At 41.7% G+C, this 24,190-nt stretch overlaps 4 protein-coding genes across 7 annotated transcripts; 1 reads left to right on the top strand and 3 right to left on the bottom strand.

Moving 5' to 3' along the window:
• The first annotated feature begins 956 nt into the window (after positions 1–956).
• Positions 957–5,917, top strand: tardbpb (TAR DNA binding protein b). 3 transcript variants are annotated; one of them, XR_003928211.1, is made up of 6 exons: positions 957–1,734; positions 1,949–2,112; positions 2,493–2,642; positions 2,776–2,946; positions 3,032–4,099; positions 4,766–5,917. XR_003928211.1 is itself a non-coding variant. In XM_030050972.1 (5 exons), the coding sequence occupies exons 1-5, from the start codon at positions 1,494–1,496 to the stop codon at positions 3,524–3,526; spliced, it is 1,221 nt and encodes a 406-aa protein (XP_029906832.1). In that variant the 5' UTR covers positions 957–1,493; the 3' UTR covers positions 3,527–4,701. The 3 variants fall into 3 exon arrangements, 2 of the variants coding, with proteins under 2 accessions (XP_029906832.1, XP_029906833.1); XM_030050972.1 differs by lacking the exon at positions 4,766–5,917 and having other exon boundaries at positions 3,032–4,701; XM_030050973.1 differs by lacking the exon at positions 4,766–5,917 and having other exon boundaries at positions 2,493–2,633; positions 3,032–4,701.
• Positions 5,304–7,848, bottom strand: cenps (centromere protein S). 2 transcript variants are annotated; one of them, XM_030050977.1, is made up of 5 exons: positions 7,047–7,206; positions 6,799–6,922; positions 6,441–6,474; positions 6,196–6,262; positions 5,304–5,887 (listed from the first exon to the last, which is right to left on the bottom strand). In XM_030050977.1, the coding sequence occupies exons 1-5, from the start codon at positions 7,056–7,058 to the stop codon at positions 5,771–5,773; spliced, it is 354 nt and encodes a 117-aa protein (XP_029906837.1). In that variant the 5' UTR covers positions 7,059–7,206; the 3' UTR covers positions 5,304–5,770. The 2 variants fall into 2 exon arrangements, with proteins under 2 accessions (XP_029906837.1, XP_029906836.1); XM_030050976.1 differs by lacking the exon at positions 7,047–7,206 and adding an exon at positions 7,680–7,848 and having other exon boundaries at positions 5,337–5,887.
• An 812-nt stretch (positions 7,849–8,660) lies between these two features.
• rbp7b (retinol binding protein 7b, cellular) lies at positions 8,661–10,354 on the bottom strand. Its single transcript, XM_030050975.1, has 4 exons — positions 10,264–10,354; positions 9,704–9,882; positions 9,320–9,421; positions 8,661–8,943 (listed from the first exon to the last, which is right to left on the bottom strand). The coding sequence occupies exons 1-4, from the start codon at positions 10,334–10,336 to the stop codon at positions 8,890–8,892; spliced, it is 408 nt and encodes a 135-aa protein (XP_029906835.1). The 5' UTR covers positions 10,337–10,354; the 3' UTR covers positions 8,661–8,889.
• A 3,365-nt stretch (positions 10,355–13,719) lies between these two features.
• h6pd (hexose-6-phosphate dehydrogenase (glucose 1-dehydrogenase)) lies at positions 13,720–20,334 on the bottom strand. Its single transcript, XM_030050971.1, has 5 exons — positions 20,267–20,334; positions 15,953–16,624; positions 15,743–15,860; positions 15,336–15,605; positions 13,720–15,206 (listed from the first exon to the last, which is right to left on the bottom strand). The coding sequence occupies exons 2-5, from the start codon at positions 16,592–16,594 to the stop codon at positions 13,861–13,863; spliced, it is 2,376 nt and encodes a 791-aa protein (XP_029906831.1). The 5' UTR covers positions 16,595–16,624; positions 20,267–20,334; the 3' UTR covers positions 13,720–13,860.
• Between the last annotated feature and the right edge of the window lie 3,856 nt (positions 20,335–24,190).

Here is a 24,190-nt window from a genome sequence, read left to right on the forward strand (position 1 = left end):
CTCGGGCCCTAATTAATAAATAAAATGAATAAACTGCCCAGCTCTGAATGTGGCCAACTTGCGTCACGTCTCCTAGCAACTACGCCTCGCGCCATCTTGAGAGCAGGCTGAGCACAAATGGTTAAATAAATGGAAACGGGCTAGAGAAAAAAATCCGAGGTGTATGATCTGTGGTGGCTGTATGTCCATTCGCTTCGGTGTAGTTACATGAAAAGGTGAGCCACCAGATGTGATGTTTTTCAGCCTCTGGTTCCTGATCATGACACAGTGAACTGCTCCGTCTGTCAAGAGGTAGCTCATCCAGAGAAACCAGCGACTAACACTGATGTTACCCACTGGTTTCCAGGTGGAGATCACCGTGTGCATCACACTGGAGGAAAAACACACCGTGATAGCTATCCGACTAAATGCGGCAAGTGCTATTTACCTAACAAGCTGGCTGGAGCGGTGATCAAACTCTCACACTCGGCCAAAACAGCAGAAATCAACCATGCATTATTAAGCCTGACTGAAACCGAATAGCTGTCCAAAGTATCGTGTTTGAGTTATAATCGAAATCCTCCAAGTCGTTGAGCGTGGATCAATCAGAAGACACTTAAACCATCGTTTTTCATGTCAAAATTTATCCGGATCACCCGGTCGGCCATCTTCCAAATGCTGGCTCGCACTGAGCGGAAGCTGTTGGATTTGTTGGTTACTGGTCTGCTATATTCCGTCAAACACGGGGGGTAATAATCGAGCAACAACTGTACGATTAGTCGATTGAAATTTAAGTTCTCTTTGAATTTGCATATGCAGCATATTTGACAAACTGCACGCTTAAACTTTGTGCGTGCAACATGATAGACAAATGTATCGGTTGATGACAAACAATATACAATATAACTGCTGTGAAATGAATCGTCCCGACGTCATGACGCACTTCCTGTCTCGCTTAGATAATGCCATTTTGATAGGCCTCACGGGGTGGTTACATTTTCCCCTCGTGGAAAAAATATCCTACTTGCCGTTATTTCTAACCTTGCCGTACAGATAAAACACGTGCGCCGTTGCAGCAAGATAATCCCGACATTGCGTTTATAGGTTGTTTTTTTTTTTTGGAGAAACTGCATGTCTGGATTAGCGGGCGGCGGTGCGGATGTGTTGGTGGTGAAAGGCACATTTTGATCGGTCGTCGTCCGGTGCTGATGACACAGCTCCGCAAGCCGTCGAACAAAGGAACGGAGAGCAAGGCCCACACACTTGGTGCAACCCGGGCTGAGATACTCTTTATATAAACATCTAGCGGAAATCCATCCAACGCGATAGTTTGACTTTTTTTATGACTGTATTTGTGAAGCTTGTAAGTGCTAAGAAGCCATCCCGACTCTTTTGGAGCGTTTTAGCAACATTAGCTAGCGTTAGCTGCAAGCGTGGATAGCCAGCAAGCTAACTGCTAACGTGAGTTCTGTTTTGATTGAGTTGAAAAAGAAAAAAGAAACTTGTTTTTGATCATGGCTGAAGTGTACATTCGCGTGGCGGAGGAGGAGAACGAGGAGCCCATGGAGATCCCGTCCGAGGACGACGGAACGGTGCTGCTGTCCACAGTGGCGGCTCAGTTTCCAGGAGCGTGCGGCCTGCGCTTCCGAAGCCCCGTGTCCCAGTGCATGCGAGGGGTGCGCTTGGTGGAGGGGGTCCTGCACGCTCCAGAGAACGGATGGGGCAATTTGGTGTATGTTGTGAACTACCCCAAAGGTAGGCAGTGGGCACAGGCACTCGTGCTTCTATGTTATCTTTCCATAAATTCTTAATGTGAAAATTGTATTCATTATTAATGACGCACAAGGCTGTAAATAGTACCAGTGACAAAAAACAAGTTCACATCCAGTGATCCCCTGCTGCAGCATCCCGAATTAAAATGGGTTTTTGAAGTAAACTAAGTGGTTTATTGTGAACATTGGTGTTTCAGATAACAAAAGGAAGATGGATGAGATCGATGCGTCCTCTGCCGTCAAAATGAAGAGGGGGGATATGAAGACATCTGACCTGATCGTCCTGGGTCTGCCGTGGAAAACGACAGAGCAGGATTTGAAAGACTATTTCAGCACCTTTGGAGAAGTCATCATGGTGCAGGTAACATAAGTTAAAAACAATGCTTATTTCCAAGGGCTGCATCAAGTACTGTTTATCAGTAGATTATGTAGTCTGCAGTGAATAAATAATGTTGTCCATTGGAACAACAGAAAACCTCAAGTGATATCTTTCTATATTGGTTCCTTAGTCTGATCAGCACCCAACAAACTCAAAGTATATATTTTATATTATGATCAGAGAAATGTAAACAAATATTGGCATCTTCATGAAGCTGTAACTGGCTAAAACAGTTGTATAAATTATGATCAATTCAGCTAATTGATTGATCACCTAATGATTGAAGTCCTGATACTGACACATTGGCTTGCGTACATGGTTGTGATCGCTAATTGCTAGTTATTGGTTTACTATTTCCTCAGGTAAAACGAGATGCCAAAACCGGGAACTCCAAGGGGTTTGGCTTTGTGAGGTTCACAGAATACGAGTCACAGGAAAAGGTCATCTCCCAGCGCCATATGATTGATGGAAGATGGTGCGACTGCAAGCTTCCTAACTCAAAGGTGATTATGGTAATGTCTGTACACAAACACACATTATAGGAATGGACAACTTGAGGTTCATGCTGGTCTGGTTATGTTATTTAAAACCTCTAATGTTTCTTTTTGCTTGTTTTGTTTTGTTTTTTTTTCCTTTGGTTCACAGCAAGGTCCAGATGAGCCACTCAGGAGCCGGAAAGTGTTTGTGGGCCGCTGCACAGAGGACATGACCACGGATGATCTGCGGCAGTTCTTTATGCAGTATGGTGAAGTCACAGATGTCTTCATCCCCAAGCCATTCCGTGCTTTTGCCTTTGTCACCTTTGCAGATGATCAGGTGCAACATCATTTATAAAGAGTTGCTTGTGGTTCCCTTAACTCTGTCACACCCAGCTGACCTGATTTTTATCTTTTCCATGCAGGTTGCCCAGTCTCTCTGTGGAGAGGACCTCATTATCAAGGGGGTCAGTGTGCACATTTCAAATGCAGAGCCTAAACATGGCAATAGGCAGATGGATCGTACTGGGCGGTTTGGGAACGGTTTTGGAGGTCAAGGATTTGGTAGTAGCCGTAGCGGATTAGGGAGCAGCACCAATAGTAATCTGGCTAATTTTGGTTCATTTAGCCTGAACCCCGCCATGATGGCTGCTGCGCAGGCTGCTCTGCAGAGTAGTTGGGGGATGATGGGTATGCTGGCCAGCCAGCAAGGGCAGACATCCACCTCAGGAAGCACCTCCACTGGAACGAGCTCTAGCAGGGACCAGAGTCAGTCCTTCACTGCAGGCAACAGCAACTACGGCACCAGCACAGCCAGTCTGGGCTGGGGAACAGGGTCAAACTCTGCATCCACTACTACTGGGTTTAGCTCAGGGTTTGGGTCCAGTATGGACTCAAAGTCGTCTGGGTGGGGTATGTAAGGTAAATGTTTTGTATGGTAAGTATTGTGCGAAAGATGGGTCTTTTCTCAAATTTATTTCTGGTGTTACGCGTATCTGAAAACTAAACACTTTTGTGAAAGATGTTTTGTACATTTGGGAAAAAATGCTAAAGATTTAATTTAGAAAGTGTTGAAGTGAAATGTTTACCAGGATGTCCAATTTAAGTGCTATTTTTGATGTCTCATTTGTTTGTATACATTTCAACTGGATTCTCTAATGCATGCATTGTGAAATGTGATAACGATCATTTTGAAAATGCATGAATGTCTGTGGCTCACCATTATCCAGCTTTGTCATCAACTTAGAATGCAATCTTGCATTGGGAAGAATCTGGTTGAAACAACTGTTTTAAGTGCAACTTTATTTGCAGTCAAGTTCTGTGGAAAAGCCTTCACTGAAATCTCTTCTGCAGTTCACCTCTCTTCCATTTTCCTGGGAGGAAGCTCCTCTTTGGCAGCATTCTTGGGGTGATATCGGTATCACTCTCCCTCTTCCCACCAGTAAATGCTATGCCATCAAAGAACGGCTTCACTCCGCATGTTCTGAGAGACGGTGGGTGTTTTCATTTTTATCCACTTTTAAATGGAAAGAACTGCGCAACTGACATTTTTAAGAACTGATGAGTGCGATTGAGGATGGCTTGTGGCGAAGAGTGAAGCGATGAGTGAGCGAACGGAGAGACGCGTGAAACGGACTGGTTGTGCGGTGAAAGAGCCCAATTTGACTGCTTTTGAGTGTGTGAATGGAAGCTGCAGATGCTACGAGCGCCTCCCCCCCTAACATGGACATTCTTTAATTAGTACTTCAACATGTCGTTTTTTATCTTTGCAGTTTATCCCTTTCCTTTAGTATGTCGATCAAGTGCAGAAGTAGTATCAAAATGTAGTGGAATGTTGTGATGACTTATTTGTACTGCTTATATTATCTGATCTGGATGCTGTATGGTGTGTGCTTTCTTGTTATTGAACTGATCTGTAAGTATGAACTTGATGTGGATGACATCTGCTGAAGACACTGGGGAACGTGAGTGATAGTGTGAGAACGTGGAGTGGTGTGTTCAATGGTTCCCAGTAGTTCTTGATGTTTATGAGGTGTTTTAAAGACATGTCAAATGAAGGGAGTTCTCTAATAAAGCTCATTTAAATAGATGCTTAGCTGACAGTACTTGTGTCAATTTGTGAAAAGAAAAAAACAATCTAATTCGATTCACATATCTAGGGACCTTGGGCTCTGCTGGTCGAGGTCTCCGTTTGAATCCTGACTGAAGTCTGTTCTGAAGGACGAAGATGGAAGTTCCAACACTTACATTGTGTGGCCTTCTCAGACATGGGGTAGTACCTGTCTTCTTGCTGCTTTTCATGGCTTTTCTGAAAGTGAATCATGCCTTTGATTACTTGCACCCTGTTATGTCATGGTGCTGAGGGATCAGTTTTGGGCTTTTATACAGAAAGGGTGAACATGGCAATGTGGCATCAACTCCCAAAGTGATGGTGGTAACAAAAAAAAAAAAAAAAAAATCATTAGCTCATGGCCATACATAGATCAATACCTAAAGTGTCCTCTAATTTAGGGAGTGGATGACACATTGCTGGGCTTTTTCAGTGGTGATGGGATTTTTTTTTTTTTTTTTTTTAATGGGAAGGTGGCTCTATTTCCCTGGGAAGTGAAGCTGACAGTCTCAGTTGTCCCTTGAGATTTCTTTAGGTTAGGTTTCACCATAAGTAACTCCCTAACTTAGAAACATGCTGAATGTGACATTAATGTAAGAATTTAATAATACAAACATCGCTCCCAACAAAAAAATGAAGTCAACTTTTATTTTAAGTCTGTATAACCAAGTTTTCACCAGAGCAATGTTTATTTTTTAGCCTGCATACATGTAGCAGTTAATGAAAGGTCAGTCTTCAGTGTTGATCAATCCATGTTTGAGTGACGCTTATAATTTTGCCAAGTGATGGTGGCATCAGTGAGTCTCAGGGCAGCAAGTATTGGGAGGTTAATTTCTCCTTCACTGCAGAAGTGAACACAATCTATTGTAGTTATGCATAATTGCTAACAGAATTGAAGACTATAGAGCTGTTCAAAGTACAGATCACAGGCAGAATAGACACCATGAACAAAAAACTGTTTGGATGACACTTGACTCATGGCAAATAAAGCAGTCAGCATGTTTTATTTTGCCAACAGTTTAGGAGACACTGCAGGCCTGCCTTTCTCTTGTCGTTATTCCCTGCTGTCCTCTTCAGTGTCTCTGCTCTTCCTCTTCCCAGTATTCTTCTTCTTTAAATCCCTCTGCTCCTGATTTTTAAGCTCTTCAATTTTATTTTGTATGAAGATGGACTGGAATAAATAAAGGGAAATCAAACAATGTGCTGTCTGCTGTACAATATATTGTTACATGCTTTCAATATGCATTATTAGAATGAAATGGTAAAATGTAAAAAATGAAAATATCCAGAAATGTTTTTTAAGTTGTCTATAATGACTGGTCTCCACTGTACATAATGTTTGATTCTGAGTTTGTGGATAAACAAAAATGGACTTTGTAGTATATGTGGACAGACCTTTAGTCACTTATTGAAACAATACTGAGGATGGTATACATCCACTGTTGATATGTGCATTTGTTTGTGATGGAAGTAACTTACCAACGCAGTACTCCGTCGGGCTGCGAGCTTCACATCCTCTGAAGACACTGTACTTCTTTTTGCATGCCTGAAACCCAAACACTACACATTAATTACAAAATTCACATCAAAAGGTAAAGAAACTGATAATGGTTTGCACAGTGCATGAAACAAAGATCTCCCATGACAAGCCTGGTTCTGGATAATCCACTCTACTGTAGTGACATATACAGATGTAAAAGTAACACAGGTCTAATGGTTCTTACCTTGCAAAGGCCTCCAAGTCCTTTGCGAATATATCTGAAAAAGGAGTAGGAGAATCATTAGTGGGAGGCAAAGACTGGATGGATTTCTATAAATTATTAAACTCATGTCTCCATTGCCTGGTACTATACACCTGATTGAAACTGCTGAATGAAAACTTAATGTGTGAATAAAGTTTCATTGTTTTGGTCTCTACAGCACCTCAAGTTTACTTTACCCTGCTATGTGCTGTAAATTAGACCAGTACACTGAATCAAGTTGAAACAAGTCTAATTTCACATCGTCATGGCTCCCCAAAAAAGTGTGTTGCCCACATAAACAGTGGTGACTGCAGCACGGTGCATGCTGGATGGTACCCACCACACTGCCTGAACGTTGTTTCAGCTATTGCGGCTATGACTTGTCGACTGAACGTCCTCCGGTGGTCTTCTCCAAGACTGTGGCACATCCGTCCCACCGTGAAATGCACCGCAGCCTTCAGTCTCTACAATTCACACGCTTGAAATCAAACTCAGGTCAAATGTGCAAGATTAAGTCGATGTATCCACTACTACTGTCCTACTCCTACACATTTCTACAGCATCATCTACCTCAGCTTAGTAACTTACTTGCAGTGACATCTTGCATCGGAGGAGTCGCACAAACTATGACAATGTTGTGGTGTTTTCGTCGTCGGCAGGTCTGCATAATATTACTCACACCACGGTCTGGCAGAATACTCTTTCTGTGCATTAAAATAGTGCACTGCACGCGTAGTTCGGCCCAACTTTAACCAACGTTCAAAATGAATCCGCCACTCAACGTGTAACCATGGCAACAGTAAAAAGCACAGCTGTCAAAGTTTACTCGTTATTGAGTTATCAACCGGGAACGGAAACACACCAAGTGATTTTTTTTTTTTTTTTTTTGCTTAATATACTGTATTTTCATATTTATATCGTTGGCAGATGACCATAGTGTAAGCGGGCTTATTAACTCAAGGTGTCGTTTAACTTTAACAATCACGCTAACATTAAGTTAGCTACATCAGCCACATCAAGACGTTTTAGGAAACCTGAACATCTACGGCTAACTAAACAAATTTACTCATCCCCCAAACAGCTTGAATGGCATTGAACTTCGCATAACAGCGCGACAGACGTTATCTATCAAATTTCCTGACAAATCCACACTTTATACTGGGCAGTGTGTCAGAGGCAGCCCCGGGGGAAAGCTACTGTGGCTATCAGAGACGGTCTCACCTGCTGTGCCGCGTCTGTGTCAACTGACATTTCTTCTTCCGTCAGATGTCTGAAAACACACGATTACAGCTTGATCCACGCCGACTACAGCGATGAATTTGTCCCAGTCCTCAGAAAATCACAACATGCTCCAGAGGCTACTTGAAAAGTTTCGCGGCACAAATCAACTGTCCAACCAACAGCCGCGGAGGATGGTACCTACTTGTTGTGTTCATGCGGTGGCCGGTAACGAGCACAACGGCGCATTACCGCCACCTGCTGGTCCGGAGTGTGGGCCAGACGAGGTGAGGTCTAGAACTTTATTCTGCTTGTTGTGAAAATAAAATAAAATAAAATAAAATAAAATAAAATAAAATAAAATAAAATAAAATAAAATAGCTTACTTACTACCTACCTACTTATTCACAAACTTAAATAGGTCCTTACATAAAGCTTTCCCAGAATTTTTAAACAAGCACTCAAATTCCAGCTCTGTCTAAGGCTGTTTTCATCTCATTCATTTTGATATTCCCCACATTATAACATGATGCACTAATTGTTTCACTTGACAATTAAAACCAAAACCAAACTATTTAACCCATTTAACGTTTTCTCGTTATTTGCCACGCCCCAGCCTGATTCTAGTGTAATTTCTTCTTTTCGGTTTCTGTCTATATGCTTGTTTGAAATGACCATATCTCCCTGTCTCCAAGTGTTCTGCCATTTTTGTATAGCCTTATTCTAAATTATTGCTTTTGCTTCAGCTTTGCTTCATGGAAGGGGAATATCAGTTTCCCCCTTCTTTCTGTTGTGTGTGTTTATTGTTGCAAACCGCTTTTATACCACATTTTATTACAACAACAGCAACTACTACTAAAACTGCCACGACCACTAATAATAATAATGGTAGTAATAATACATGGATATTATTGTCATATTTATTTTCATTTACAAATTTTAGAGCACCATCTGGTGGTTAGTATGTTTAAAACCCCTCAAAATCACCCCAAATCAACCAATTATTTTCCACATTACCTGTTCATTACATGTCCACATCAGTGATACGGTACTTTTATAGTTAACACACAGAAATAGCCAACACAGACTGATTATGTTGTTCAGCCAAATTCATGTAAATATTTTATTGAAGTTTCTCTTCTCTCTCAGGCTCTGAAGGTGTCATCCGATCATCTGCATCAACACCGGTGCAGAGCCTCCACAGTAGAAACGGTTAAGCAGTCCTTTTATACATTTGCTTGCAGACTTGCTTCTCACAAGTGAGTTCCTGAAAGAGAGCATGAGAGGAAACAGTGAATTTATGAGTACATCAGTTATTGTCTATTAGTTTTATATTGTATTACTGGATATTCACTTTACATAACAAATCAGATATTGCTTGGACACATGGTGTAATTAATAGAAAGTGTCTTATGTCAGATTTTTGAAGGGGAGAGGGGTATATTTTACTTCTCTCATATTTAAAATTATGACAAACCGTGTGAGTCCACAGTAGCCAGCCATTGTCAATGGCTTTGCTGTACATTGTGCATTAGTAGGACATGACAAATGATAGGTCTTAGTTAACTGGTTTCTAAATTTCCCAAAACATTGTTCACAAACCCTGACTGGACTGTAATCAGGGTAAAAAGTTTTCCTCGTACCAGGTGCAGCAGGTCTCCCTCAATCCAGTGGGTCCATCCTCTGTTCTTTTTTTCTCCTCTCTGAACACACACCAGCTTATCGTTGTCCCAGTTGACCACAGTCTGATAGAAAATAACAGCCAAATAGCAGGTAAGGTTATTAATTCTGTTTATGATTCAGGACATCTACATACTGCAGTTTGGAGTGTCTGGAATTATTTCAAAAGCTACACAAAATGGAAAATGACAGGACATACAAGGACATAATGTCAGTTTACGTGTAGACAGTTTCTATTTGTTGCCGCTGGGGATTCACTTTTCTTGCTTCATTTTCTGTTCTGTCCTGACTGCAGCAGCATGTGATATCGCACTGACTGTGATATGGCGTATTATTAAAACACTCACCTGGCACACTCTGTTGTCCATCCCTTTGGTCACCTCTTCAAACTCCTCTCCGATCTTGAATGAGCACGAGTAGTTTTTGAAAGAAGTAAATGTCTGGATTGTGAAAGAGTCTCCATCTTGCTTAATCACCTTCTGGGGCTTCAACATATTGGCAATCTTTCGAGTTGCAAAATCAATGCCTGTATGTGAAAGAGAAAGACAGGTCAAAACTTCACACACTACCGTTAAACTTATCTCCTCTACCGTCTTTTGTTCTGATGTCTGAATAAATGCCTTTCATATATTCAAAAACTATTACTTGGAATATTTAACAAGACTCTCATATTACAAGACACTGCTCACCATTCAGGTAACTAGTTCAGATAACAAATATGTTACAATTTCCTTATAGACACAAATTTGTCCTGTGATCTTGTTTTGAGAACTAAATCAACAACTGAATTCAGGAACCAGCTCATGAGCACTGCTGCCAAATACAAAGTTAAGACAATGTGATGCTCTACTTGTAAAATTTACATTTTCACACTTGGATCATCTGTCAAGAGAGTAAAGATACTCACCAAGAGAAACCATGTATCCTTCAAAATTGTCATTACTGACAAAGTCCCAGGTCCCAGTGTAGTTGACAGGCATGTTGGATGTTTGTGCGACTCTCTGGAAAGCGCAAGTGGCATGAATATTAGGAGTGAACAGATATAAATCTTGTGGGTGGGCTGTTCCATTGTGTGTTAATATGGGGCAGAGGTGATATATTGCTTTCTGCTGCTATTTTGGACTCATACAATGAAAAGAGCACTGGAGAGCGGAACAAGACTTTTTACCTAATTATGAGGAGGACTTTTTACCTGATTACGGGGAAATTACCCTCTTGAGAATTGAGGCTTTTAATATGACATGATGCATAAACCATATGTCTGTATGGCACTGAAGCCAAAATAGAGGAAAAACTTAACAATAATCTTGCAGCTGAACTTATGTGCACACGTGGGGCTTTTGGCAAATCATTCTGACTTTTTACAAGCGGCACTCCATGTGTTTGCGCTCTGTGAAACGTGATGCTTCCTTCCTCAGGCTCACATTTGGAGCAGTTGGCAGTTCCTTCGCTGAGCACTTCCAGCCGCCAGGAATGGAGTTACATGTCTGGCTGGACGCATGATATCCATGTTTCATTACATGCTAATCTTCATGGCTTATCATAGCAGCAGATGGATACCAAGGCATCAAAGATTAAAATTGTAAGTGATGATGTGGTGGATGGTTTCATAACTGCAGGAAAATAGAATAATTAAACTTCATGTATTTTTTGAGTTTTATATATTGCTGCTACAGGCTACAGGCTTCACTGAGGTTGTATTGAGTGTTTTTTTTTTTTTTTTTTTTCATTTGCAGTCAAATAGTCAACGCTCTGTTCATGGCACTGGTTCTGCTGCCTCAGTTCTACATCATGGGAAGGTAATTAGATCCTAGGCAATGACATCAAGCCACTGAAATAATTTGAAATCAGCTTTATAATTGTAATTGCTTGATATTAATAATCATGTCTGTTATGATCGAAGGCCAAAATCATCCCGATACTGCAGGCAGCCTCTTCTGAACAATCTCTCAGCCTCCATTGCTTTGTCCATCATAGCTTCAGGTATGTCACGTGATATGATTTCACAATACAATGCAGAATTTTAACCTCATGGCTCAAATAAACCTGTAATCACAAACAATGAGGAAGAGTCATGGCATGCTAACGTATTTATTCTCTCCACAGGTTTTTCAGTGACATTCACACTGATAGATCCAGTTCCTCCCGGCTTTCAGGCCTCCTACCATGTGTTTGGACTGCTGTCATTTGTCCAAGGACTGTGCACTGCTGTCTTGACTCTCACAGCAGCAGGATGTGTAAGGAAAAGAGTGCCTCACACTTACCGACTGACAAAAACATGAAGTGTATGTAAAGCTAACAGCAGGAATAGTGTGTTTGTTGCACTATAGAAAACAAAGTTAAAACAAAACTTGCATATTCACAGGCAAAAACCACCCCAGAGCTGTACTACTTATCCCTTATTCTAACAGTGGCTTGCATTTTCAGCACAGGTAAAGTGAAACTGTCTTGAAACTCAATACATGCAGATCACATACAGTAACTTTCAGTGTGCAGCATCTTCACTGAAACAAGTTTTTTCTGTGATGTCTACTCAGTGTTTTTCACGGTGCGGGGAGGGCTCTGGCTGACTAAAAGACTTCACGTGCACGGCCTGAGAGGGAACAATGAGCAGTAAACCAGTCCAGCTGTCCCATGCTGACATTCAACACTCCACACATCAATGTTTTATGTGGTTTCCATGCCACCACCAGCTAGTCAGATTAAACCATAGAGACTCAAAGGGAAAAGTAACTTAATCATTCTTTATGTTCATTTGTTGACAAAGTATTACACAGCAGTCATCTGTCTGAATTGTTGGTGTTGCTTTTTATTCATTGATTTATACAATAAAAAACAGTGTTCAATTTGTAAAACACAATTTAAAAAGTCTATAAATATGTGCTTTAATTCGATTCTGTGCTGAGTTACACAAATAAACATTTGAAAACTGTATATTGTACTGAAAGTGGTTGTCAGATCCCCTGGGAAAGTAAAGCCATAATGAATAGATTGAATAGAATGAATTGAATGAATAGAAAAGAGACTTTGATTTATCCCACATTAGAAGTTAAGACAGCCAAGTATGAAAATAGTAATTGAAATTTTAAATGAAATAAATATGTAAAAGTGCAAACACTGCAGTGAAAGCTAACTCACAATCACCCTCTAGAGATAATCATAATGGGATGGGGGGAAAACCATAGTTTTGGTCAGGTCACAACAGATCATCTTGTGTACCAAGAAACTAATAACCAATAATCAGCTTGTAGTTTTCTACAGTTTTTGATAAGTATGCACACCAAATAAATTAATTTCCATCTGTCATATATAATAGGTCAACGACAGGAAAATATGGTCAGGTTATGGGGGGCAAACCATAATAGCTTCAAAAGGCACTCATTTAAGAAATTACATGATACTCCTACAGTATGGTCAAAGGCAAACAAAGACTTACCAACATGTCTGAGAAAATTATTTGTTAGATGTATAGGAAAAACGACTTGCTTTTTGCCCCAGAAAAAAACACTATAGCCTCTCACACACTTTTTTCAGTATTTTTCTGACTCAGTCTTTATGGAGCTTTACTGTACACACAACAGACAAGGCCACAGGACGACATTCTGCAATATGTCTCTATTATCTATGGTATTCATATGTCATTACTTAGGAATAGTAATAACGTGAATGCTGAAATTCGGTTGAATTGCACTTTAAGAAAGTGGTCTGAATTATATATTTAAATGTGCTTAAGCTCCTGTTATTTAAAATATGTCTTCACTTCACCAGTATTGAAATTAAATTGGTATGGATTAGGAATGTGCTTTTTGGTCACGCACCAAATTATATTACCTGAAAAATCTTTACACAAAATGTTCAGTTTATGTTTTCCATTGAATGTTGACAAAATCTATTTTATGCCTGTGTGTGTGTCAGAGGGAGTAAATTCACCTGAGATGTTGTTTGGTACAAAAAATCATTCACACACACATAAACACACATCTTCGGTTACATAGCATATGCAGATAATTCTTACTGTTTGGTTGAACACACTCTTACAACTCTCAAAGCACCAAGTATGTGGGTTTTGCACATCAAAGTATAGTGGCAGACAAGCTGTAATTTGTAAATTGTAGAGAGGCACTGGTTTGTTTTATGCAGCAAACTCTGCCCATTGGGCAGTTAATTAGACTAAAATATACCATGACATGTCATGGTATATTGGTATAAATATACCATGACATGTCATGGTATATTTTCTCTCTCATCTATGTATTTCTTTTCCTCATCTCCCTCTCTCTCCATAACTGAGGAGGGAAAACTGTCTTTATTTTCAAGATTCAGGATTTAAGTTAATCATGAATATTGAAAAAAAAAAATCACCATTTTGAATAATAAGGATTTCACATTGAACACATTTAGGTGCTGGCTCATAACCCATACCTTTTTTTTTTTTTTTTAATATCCAGTATACAAGTCCAGTTACAGCAGCTCCAGTGGACACTGACATTTGTCTGATTCATTCCTATCCTAAAAGGGCATCATAGTCTATATACCAAATAAGTTTTCCACTAGTAGGCCTAACCCCAGTCACAGGCCATTTGTTTGGGCTGTCTTTGACTCGGCTCAGCTGGGTGACCAGCTCATGCTTGCCCTTTCCCATCACCAATACAGCAACCTGGTGGGCACGGTTGATGGCTCTGAGAGTGAGGCTCATGCGCTGGTGAGGTTTGACTGGGCTCTCGGTGAGGGCGATCAGGCGCTCCCCGTGGCCATCCACTTTATCGCCAGGAAACAGAGAGGCTGTGTGACCATCATAGCCCACACCCAAGAGTACAAAGTGGAAACTGGAGTTGCTGACAAGCTTGTTGACCTCCCTCTCATAGAGCAGTGCTCCTCCATCCTCCTCCACACATAAACGTTGGTTTAGCTCAACAGGCATGGGGTGGATGTTGTAATAGGGTATCCTAATGTGCTGGAGCAGGTGCTCATGCAGGAGGTGGAAGTTTGACTCAGACTCTGTCAGAGGCACGCAGCGCTCATCCACCATCCACACATGGGTGTCCCGCCAGGGGAAAGAGAAGTGGTGCTGGGCCAGTCTCTGGAACAAGGCCAGGGGAGTGGAGCCACCAGACAAGGCAAGGTGGAAGGTTCCTCCCTCACTCACCACTGCCTCAGCTGCTGCCTGCAGGTCTGTAGCTAGCCTCTCGATGAGCTCCTCGGTCCAAGCGGTCACCATGTCAGCACTGCGATACTTGCCCTGCATTATCTGGAAATTGTCTGTTGAAGAGCCACCCACCTGGTCAGGTGGGATTATTACGGCTTTGCTAATGTAGCTAATCTCCCTTCCTTTCAAACGGAAGTCCAACAGGTTCCCGTTGTCGGCACCTCCTGGGTAAATGCGGGGGAAAGAGCTGGCAAGACTGTCGAGCAGTGGAGTCCATAAGTTCCAGGAGGCTAGGAGGTTTTCAGCACTGATGAAATTATCCCTCCGACCAGAGAAGATTTGAGCGATAAGTTCTGCATAAGCATCCTTCTGCACTATTGGAGTTTGTACATAATAGTCTGAAATGGGCAAACCTAGAACCTTAATGTCTTTATGCTCTGTCACTTCCTTCCACTCACTGTCAATTAGAGCTGGCTTGAACAGATTTTTAGTCACAAGAATTGCTGGATATTGAAGGTTGCCATGCCCGAAGTAATAAACTAACTGTTTCGGCTTACAGTGGATACTGTCGTGATTTTGAACACAAAAGACATCATTCTTGAAAAGAATACGTGCATACCCCACACGCTCATCTAGCTTCTTGCCTGAGACCAGAACAACTGGCACACCATCATACTGGGCCACATCAATGTGTGTCACAACCGCTGAAATATAGAAAGAGACAAAAACAACAACATTCATTAGTGGGATCTAAATTTATTGCAATACACAATTTACAAAAAGCAAAAACAGCAGAATCTGAGTAATGAAAGAGAAATCCTTTCAACACTCACCAGCAAATGTTGGTGTGCGACTGACGTAATCCTTCGTCTTGTTCAGTTCCGCCCACACCTCTGCGTTGTAGGCTTGGTACTGACCTATGACGGCTTGTTTCTTTCCTAGGGGCTGCAAGGTGCTGAAGATCTTCAGCTTGTTCTGGAGAACTTCCTGGTTGTTGCTCATGTTCTTTGGTAACCTCATGGTCAACAAGGTCATGACCTCAATCATGTGGTTCTGCAGCACATCTCTGATCACACCATACTCGTCGTAGAAGGGAATACGACCTTTGAGGACAGACAGGAGAGGTGAGCGAGTAATTGCATTTCAGGAATTCTTGCTCTCTTCCAATACCTCTGAAAATTATTCAACCGAATTATGGGAAAATATTCTGTTGAAATAAATTTGCAATGTTTTTAGTCACCTTTAGCATCCAGGGTTTCTTTCAGTACAACCTCCACTCTGTCAATATGGTACTTGTTCCAGATAGGATCCAGAAACTTCTTGTTCGCTATTCTGAATGGCAGTATCTTTGAAACAACCTTTTAACCACAGAGGAAGCATGTCATGAAATCAAACATCTCAGTTGTGGACGTATGAGTTTAAGTTTACTGGACATATAAGATTTAATTACCTGCTTCCCCAAGTAATGGTCAATTCTGTACATTTCATCTTCCTTCAGGGAGTTCCCAAGTTGAGTTGCAAGTATTTGTGCACTCCTGAAATCATGGCCGAAAGGTTTCTCTAGCACTACCCTCAGCCACGCCCCAGTGGTTGGTCTGCAAGCATTATTGACCTTATCAGCAATGTCTGCGTATGCAAAGGCTGGCACCGAAAGATAAAAGAGCCTCCCTGCCTCCACCATTCCCTCTTCCTGAAGTTGTTGCTTAATGTGCTTATCCAGATCCTGGTAGTCTTCTGCAGTCTTCAGCTGCCTATACTGCGCAAGCCGCAGGTACTGCTCTTTCAACACGGCGCAGCGCTCTACAGGAACACCGCTCGGGCAGGACACAGCCTTCAAGATCTCAAAAAGGGCCGGTGTGCCCTTGTCCTTGGGTGACAGTCCTCCACCATAGAAGCAAAATGTGTACCCGCTACTGACCTGGTTGATGTACAGCTGGAAGAAGCCCTGCCACAGGTACTTCTTAGCCAGGTCACCCGTGCCTCCTGCTATTACTACCGAAACATGGCCAAGTCTCTGTGCCTCTTGCCCCTCATCGCCATTTCCTCCCTGAGCACACAGAGTGATCAGGAGCAGGAACACAGCCACAAACATGCTCCGGTCCTAAGCAGCTAATCCCAGCTCCTGTATGGACACAGCAATGCGGGACATTACATGTACGCAATATGTAGAACCATCAAGCATTACGTATTAACTTGAAGGTAAAACCTGGACTGAAACTAGGCAAGAAAACACAATAGTAGAAATCTTTTTTGGGAAAAAAAAAAAAAAAAAGATAAATGTCCGGAACACTAACTGAAATCAGACTAAAATGGTCAAGAAGTATTTGCACTGTTAGTCTTGTTTCCTATATAGTGGAAAACCTAGAAATGAAAAGAAGCCTATTTATACAAATGATACAAATAACCATCCAGCAATACATAAAATATCTACTGTTACTTTGTTTGCCACTGTGACAATACAGAAAAACCTAAACTGAAACTAAAGCAATAAAAATGAAAAAAAAAAAAAATCTTTTTTTCCTGAGAAATAAAAAAATAAATCACACTAGAGAACTTAATCTTGGAACTAAATAAAGAATTAACAACATATTACCAACTATTACAGTCTGAGCACAATAAAAGATAAATGCAAGCAAACTGCAATAATAGTTGAGATAATCATAATGATAAAGAGGTAATCATTAAATTACTTAGCAGAGTTTTTCCTCAGTTTTTTGAAGTCCCACGAGAATCAGAGCTGTGGTGTCGTGACATGGGTATGAGCGTAATGATTGCTGGCTACTTGTAGAGCAGCAGTGTAGATGGTGCACTTTACCCGAGGGCATTGATTTTCCAATTGGAAGAAGAGCTCCTCTGTTGACAGTGGGCTGAGAAAGTCCAGCTTTTGCTGTCCCAATGCACAGCATTTTTATTGAATGTTTCAGGATTTTGTAAGGCCTTAAAAATATCTTAAATCGAGGTTGTAGGGCTCACAGGGAAAATGGATTAAGTCTTGATAGAAATGCACCTGCAAAAAACCTCATCTGATCACACCATTAATCTGATACTAAAATCCTATGACAAACACTGCAGCAGATCCTGCAAGTGGAGTGAAAAAATCGCATCCCACTAGCACATTTTTTCACTTGGGGTTTAACAGTGAACATATTTTAACAATGAATATAAGACTAAATGACTTGTTTTGCAAGATTTTGCAGAGTAATTCCTTCAAACTGCCTGCAGTTAGTTCCATCATAAGAAACTTGATTTTGTGTGTGCAATTCTAAATGGAAAGTGCATATAACTGAAGAAGAAGTTATAAAACTGAATCATGATAAAAAAAGAAAAAAAAAACTTGAATCTTGCTCCAGGAGGAGGATGAAAGGCACACAAGGCGAACCACATCATCTACAGTAAGGGGCTGGTCTTGTGATGAAACATGACATCTGGAGTCCCTGCGTTGCACAATAAAGTTTACACAGCGGTAATGCAAACAACAAAGGCCACGGCTCTGTCCAGTCTAAGCTGGCAGCTTCACCACAAGTGTCTTGTTTGTTTTTATCTATTTAATGTTGACGCAGTGGGTACTGTATACTGTTGAGCATTTTCTCTTCCAACAGCATGACGCCAACATTTCTACTGCTTCGGGCTGCGTACTTGCCTGGTCAGAAATTCAAAGATGACCCCACCCGCAGTGGACTGCAGGAAACAGCAGTCCCACTACTACATGAAAATATGACAAGACATAAAATGTGACCAGGCTGAAACACAAAGAGTACTCTGTATTTTTCTCCATTTTATTTTACAAGCATTTCATGGACTATCCCAGGGACTTTTTCTCATTAAATGTATGCCCATTTCTGTCTGACATGGGCTATGTGACGGTATCTAAAGCCCTCTGAGACATGCTTGTGACCGAGAGCTATGTCATACTCAATTTCAAAGCATCTCTTTCTCAGAATGTTGTGAACTTTGCTGAGCACATGATTCCTCCGCAGTCTGCAGGCAGATACTGCTACTTCCATTCTGCCAGCAGCATATTATAAAGTCTTCACACATTACTCTCTAAATCAATTACTGAGTCTGCTGAATTTGCCATTAAGTGTTTCTTACATATAATTATATTTATGATATATACAATGTATTATAATTTTGAATGTCATGGAAAAAAGCGTATTTTATTTAGAATAAAATCAAAGTTTCAAGTTTTGAGTGGATTTTCTTATTTTTTACAATTTACAATTAGGATAAAGGTCAATGATTAAAGTCAAGACACATCTGCACAGGTAGTGACAGACCTCTTTCAAGACACACACAATGATATGTTTCATTGCGATATGCAAACCAATTATGGCTTTGAGCAAAATGAAAACTGAGAAGCAAACCATAAAGCTTGCAGTTTCTCTTTCGCCACATCAAAAAGCAGGATCACATCTGGGCGATGTGCTGTACCAGAAGTGTAGATTCCCATGAGAATTGGGCTAATGGGGTCAAACTGATAATCATCTTGAGGTGCTGATCTGCCCCTAGCTAAGATCGAGCTGAAACACTGCTATTAAATGTAAGCCACACTAAAAAATTGCCATTTTCTGTTTTCAAAGTCTGGTTTTCAATCCCACGAAAAAAAAATCTCTGGAACACTGGGCGTCCAGGCCAATGGTTTTCAAAGTTGGGTCCTGGGACCCCAATGGGGTCCCATAGGGAACTTCCAGTGGGTCCTCAGCAAAATGAGGAATAGTTTAATTTTATTATAATTTAAAAAATTGGTACAAATCCAAAAAAGGTGTGTGATTGTGTGAATTTGAAAATTATGTTTAAATGTGATCACTTTGAACGTATTTGTTATTCACGTGTGACATCTGAACAATTCAATAGCCAAACACAAACCAGTGTGTCTTCATGCCAGGATCCATAGCGTATAGAGCCATATCACTTCAAGAGGGGTAATGAAGATCAACTTAAAACTGATAAAGGCAGGCTGGTCGTGGCGTAACCTGGGCCACATTCTCCATGTTTCGGCTTCAAAGTGTGCAGGTTTAATGTAAGCGCTGTGTCAGAACAGACAGGTTTAGACTATCCCCCGGCGTTTGAACAGCGCCTCGCCGTAAAGTCAGGAAGACAAACACACTGCGGACTGTTGTCCTATCACTGGCTTTCAAAACACTCCAACTACCCTGAACTGTTTGGTAATCACCGCAGCCCACGCGTGTTTGTGCTCTTATTATCGGAAACAGTGCCTTCACTCCACAGGTTATCAGACCGCACAGCAGCGTACGTGACATTTTGGCAAACATTACAGGTGCATTTCCTCCGCGGCAATCCCCGTGTGCCGTCGCCAAACAACACACACCGCCGGGAGAAACACTCTTATATTTAGTACACAAATGTAGGCACACCGGGGGCCTGGCGTTACATCACGTGAAGAGCCTATTGAAAACCATGTGCTGAAGTGAGCATGGCCATCACTGCTGCTCATACAAAAGGATGTATGACAGCTCCACGGGTCCACCTGCTAGCTGCCAAACTTCAACACACACACACACACACACACACACACACACACACACACACACACACACACACACACACACACACACACACACACACACACACACACATATATATACACACACACACTTAGACACACGCCGCGCGAGAACCAGCCCTCTCTGTGTACATGTAGCCGTCTCGTCGCTAAAAAACACACACGCATCACCACCAAACTTCAGGCACACAGGCTCCACACCGAGGGGCAACAGAGTAGTGGAGAAAAGTTGATACGAACCTGTCCCTTTGTTGGATGAATGGTGTCCCCCTCTCTCTACGCGGATATTGGTCAAACGACGCTTCCTAGAGTGGTCACGTGACACGAGCTGCTGCGTGCTGTGCGGCTGTGTAGGCAATATTCAATTAAGGCCACGGTAAGTCATGTAAATAACCTATATACGGCCAAACACTGAAACTTTATCATTTAAAGGCTGTGAGATTCAATACCTAAAATATAACTGCACAAGAACACACAAGAGCCTCTGTGTTCATGTGCAATAATCAAAAAGAGTTTATAATAATGGTATTATAATAGCTGATTTAGTGGACAGGAGTCATGTAATTCAGTTTGCAGTATTCTACGAGTAATATTATGTGGCCTTTTTTTTTTTTTTTATTAAGTTGTCTGCTGTGTTCATAAGGCGGATATTCCACTGTTACAACTGTGATGGTGCAGCCATAAACATGTGACAGCTAATTAATATTTATTTTCGTTTATGTTACGTTCTTTGTCATAGCAACTTGACTCAGGCCAAGAAAATGTCAGCATTTCAAAGACAATGTCTACTTTGCAGAGAAAGCAAAATAACTGACCGAATGACATTTAAACATAAATAAATCATAAATATTCATTAACAGATAAATTAATGAATACCATGAACACCATTAATGAATTACCATGAATGATTAATTAACAGTGTAATGTCTGCCTTATGAGCACAAACTCATGTTAAGTGTTTCCAGTGGTGTTAACCAAACTAATAGGGGCTGTTGTGTGTAGCAGCTGAACATTGCATAGCTGTGGCCCTTGTCTGTCACTTGGGGGCAGCTCTGGGCTGTAGTTTATTGCTGAGGCAATAATCTGCTCTCTGTGTGCTGAAATTGTTTTTTTTACACTGAGCATCATCTCATCTAAAACTGTGCCATGGTTATCATATATGGTTATATGAAAATGACCTGAAAAATGCCATCAGGCCTTATATGTTGCCAGCACACAGCCTCACTGTATGTCTACATTATAAAAACAAAAAGTAATACATCTCAGAAAAATGGAAATATGCTGTTGTAAAAGTGGATAAACATTGGTTTCTGTTTGCTCTACACTGTCCCTCTGTCTCGTGTCATCACCTCCTGACTCTCGGCCCACCTCAAACAAAGCAGGTGCCCTTTTGGCCAAATAATGATCTGCTTGTTGTGGACCACACTGCCAGTTGCACTTTCTGACCTTCCCATTTCCTGTTCTAAACAGTTGGCGATACGGCACAGATCTCAACTCAGCAACTCTGTGGTGCCACCTTATACTCGCTGATGGAAGTTAACAGCCAGAATCAGATGACTTTAACACAAAAAAAACTTTTTGTCACTCTTTACCCTACAAACCATCAGCTCCTTAAGGGCTGACATGAGTTCTTCTGTTTCTTTACCACAAATGATTTAACAAATGGCCTGCAAAAGCTCATGATTCACACTAAACTCTAAGCATTTATAGTATAGTACAACTATATGATAACATAACTTACATATACATATCATAACTGGTATCATAACATAGACCACCCACCCACCCATATACCCCCCTGCACACACACACACACACGTGTCAAATATCTCTACCTTACAGACCTTGCAGACAGCTGTATTGCCAGTGATTACACTGCAAAACCCCCCCAAGTTGGCCAGCCAGTGTGAAATGTAAATAGTAAACAGCACAGAACATCCTGTGTGTGTGTGTGTGTGTGTGTGTGTGTGTGTGTGTGTGTGTGTGTGTGTGTGTGTGTGTGTGTGGTGTTGGAGGGGGGCATTAGAGGCTGCTGGGAGAGAATGGGCCCATGCAGAGCCTGCTAGCCCAGCTGTCACTGCTATAACCTCCGAGCTGAGAGACTGCAGGAGACAAGCTGGAGGGCCGAAGTGTGTGTTACGGCCCCACACCCCCCAGGCATTCTGCTCAGCCCCTGGCTTCCTTCCTCCCCTTTGTTAAGTCAGCAGGGCAGACTTCGTCAAGCTGAGCACACAAACGAATGCATATGAATGTGTGCTGTCATCTTTATTAGGCCCCTTTGCCAACACACATTACATTTACCATGGGTCTTTAGTGAATGAGTTTTCACTTTCAAGCCATGCCTTCGTTCCCTACTTGTGAAAAGAGGAGGATTACAGACACTGGGGTTCTGGGGATAAACTTGAATACACAACCTGTTACTTACCAGTGAGAGAACATAATACTTTAAGACTTGGATTGCATGAAAAAAGGTCAATTTTTATGTAAGTTTGTCATGTTTCTACTTCATAGTATTGGTCTATTTGTTTGGTTAATTTATGCATATATTTAATTTAAATACAAAGAACAAAGGACTTCTTAGTACGATTTGGTAGTGGTGTTATATTTCAAAGTTAGAGAACACTATCAACTGCCTTTTATCTTACGGATTCAAATTTTTTTTCAGTCAACGCTCAACCTGCATCACCCAGTTCATGGTGATATATGATCCCAATGCCAGGGCAGGCGGTGATGAGCGTTCAAAGCGGAGCCACAAGTGGACTTAAATCAAGTATGAGTAATGTTCAGTGTTTTTAACCGCATTCCCACATTTCTCCCCTTCATAAGACAAAAAACATGTAAGGGCACGTCTCTCGTCTTTTGTTCCTCAGCGCTACACCGCACACAACACATCCCACACAGGAATCAGTCATCCACCCAAATTCCAACCAAGAGAGGTAGGGCTTTCAGATGTGGCATGTAACCTTTAGTGTGAGAGAATGGAGAAAAACAATGCACAGGCTTTTCAGCACTGTCTGGGCAACAGAGCACACTGAACATATAGAGGAATTTCCCACTACATCTAACCCCTTTTTGTTAGTAACATGAAAGGACAGCGGTTTGGGACAGACTTCATGCTTATGTGGTTTTATGTGGGGTCTTTTATTCGGTTTTGGCAAGACACTCGATACTCCTGCTGGATATTGAACATGTGGAATTTAGCGAGTCATACCCCGTATTTGCACAACATTTACACATTTTAAACATACTGGCTATAAAATAGACATATTGATAAAGAACAAAAATAAAGTTTAAACTTACACAAGCACGGCCAATAAGTGAAATGCTTTTACAAAGGCAAAAATTCACCATTCCTTAATGAGATTTTTGCAGACCCTGGCTGTGAGAGTGATAGAAAACGGTAGGCACATTTCATGTTGGCGGTACACAAAAACTCCCCAGTGCTTACAATGGTGTTCCACCTCTCTGTTTGCTGATACCACAAGAGGTGCAAGCAAAGTGGGGGGTGTGAGGGTAGCAGAGTCTGAATGGCACGGCGTTGCTGCTGCTGCTGCTGTTCACTGACCCCCAAAATGCCGGCCCAGCCCCCAGTGTGAAGTACTTTTGTGCTGTCACTCCCCTCAGAAGCCGAGGACCAGAGGGGGTGTTTGGGCACCCGGAGGGCTTCAACGCTCTTGCCCCTTTTCCACCAGAAAAAAACTGGTGCTAGTTCGGAGCTGGTGCTAGAGCCGGTGCTTAACTGGTGCCAACGAAGAACCGGTTTGCTTTTCCACCGGCCAAGAGCAAAGTGGAGCCAAGTCAGAGCCACGTCATGACGTCTTCGGAAAACGTAATGACGGGTGCGCGAGACGCCCGCTCAGAATCACAATAACCATCATGAATGAATGAATGAATGATACTTTATTAATCCGCTGCAGGAAATTACATTGTCACGGCAGCTTCATCACGTCAACACAGATCAAACTGCACACTCATACAGTCCAGCGGCTGCAGCGTCTCTGTCTCTGTCCGCCCGTCCTGTCCTGAAGCCGCTGAAACTGATCAGGGAGTCGGGGATGATGTTCGTGAGCCGCGTCTCAGTCAAGCATATAATGCTGCTTTCCCGATACAGTTTCTGGCCCCGGGTGGAGCAGGATCTGGATTTATTAGCGATGCAAATACTGC

This window comes from Myripristis murdjan, chromosome 5, assembly GCF_902150065.1.
Source record: "Myripristis murdjan chromosome 5, fMyrMur1.1, whole genome shotgun sequence".
NCBI classification, from domain to species: Eukaryota; Metazoa; Chordata; class Actinopteri; order Holocentriformes; family Holocentridae; genus Myripristis; species Myripristis murdjan.

Excerpts from the sequence above, each read along its gene's own strand:
- h6pd (XM_030050971.1), bottom strand. The coding sequence starts at position 16,594 with ATGTTTGTGGCTGTGTTCCTGCTCCTGATCACTCTGTGTGCTCAGGGA. Across the intron at positions 15,861-15,952 it reads ACCATTACTTGGGGAAGCAG|GTTGTTTCAAAGATACTGCC; the intron begins GTAATTAAATCT and ends TGTGGTTAAAAG. Across the intron at positions 15,606-15,742 it reads AGAAACCCTGGATGCTAAAG|GTCGTATTCCCTTCTACGAC; the intron begins GTGACTAAAAAC and ends CTGTCCTCAAAG.
- tardbpb (XM_030050972.1), top strand. The coding sequence starts at position 1,494 with ATGGCTGAAGTGTACATTCGCGTGGCGGAGGAGGAGAACGAGGAGCCC. Across the intron at positions 2,113-2,492 it reads GAGAAGTCATCATGGTGCAG|GTAAAACGAGATGCCAAAAC; the intron begins GTAACATAAGTT and ends CTATTTCCTCAG. Across the intron at positions 2,947-3,031 it reads TCACCTTTGCAGATGATCAG|GTTGCCCAGTCTCTCTGTGG; the intron begins GTGCAACATCAT and ends TTTTCCATGCAG.
- rbp7b (XM_030050975.1), bottom strand. The coding sequence starts at position 10,336 with ATGCCTGTCAACTACACTGGGACCTGGGACTTTGTCAGTAATGACAAT. Across the intron at positions 9,883-10,263 it reads AGGATACATGGTTTCTCTTG|GCATTGATTTTGCAACTCGA; the intron begins GTGAGTATCTTT and ends TTTCACATACAG. Across the intron at positions 8,944-9,319 it reads AGGGAGACCTGCTGCACCTG|GAACTCACTTGTGAGAAGCA; the intron begins GTACGAGGAAAA and ends GCTCTCTTTCAG.
- cenps (XM_030050976.1), bottom strand. The coding sequence starts at position 7,709 with ATGTCAGTTGACACAGACGCGGCACAGCAG. Across the intron at positions 6,475-6,798 it reads AACAACGTTCAGGCAGTGTG|ATATATTCGCAAAGGACTTG; the intron begins GTGGGTACCATC and ends CTCCTTTTTCAG. Across the intron at positions 6,263-6,440 it reads GACTTGGAGGCCTTTGCAAG|GCATGCAAAAAGAAGTACAG; the intron begins GTAAGAACCATT and ends TTTGGGTTTCAG.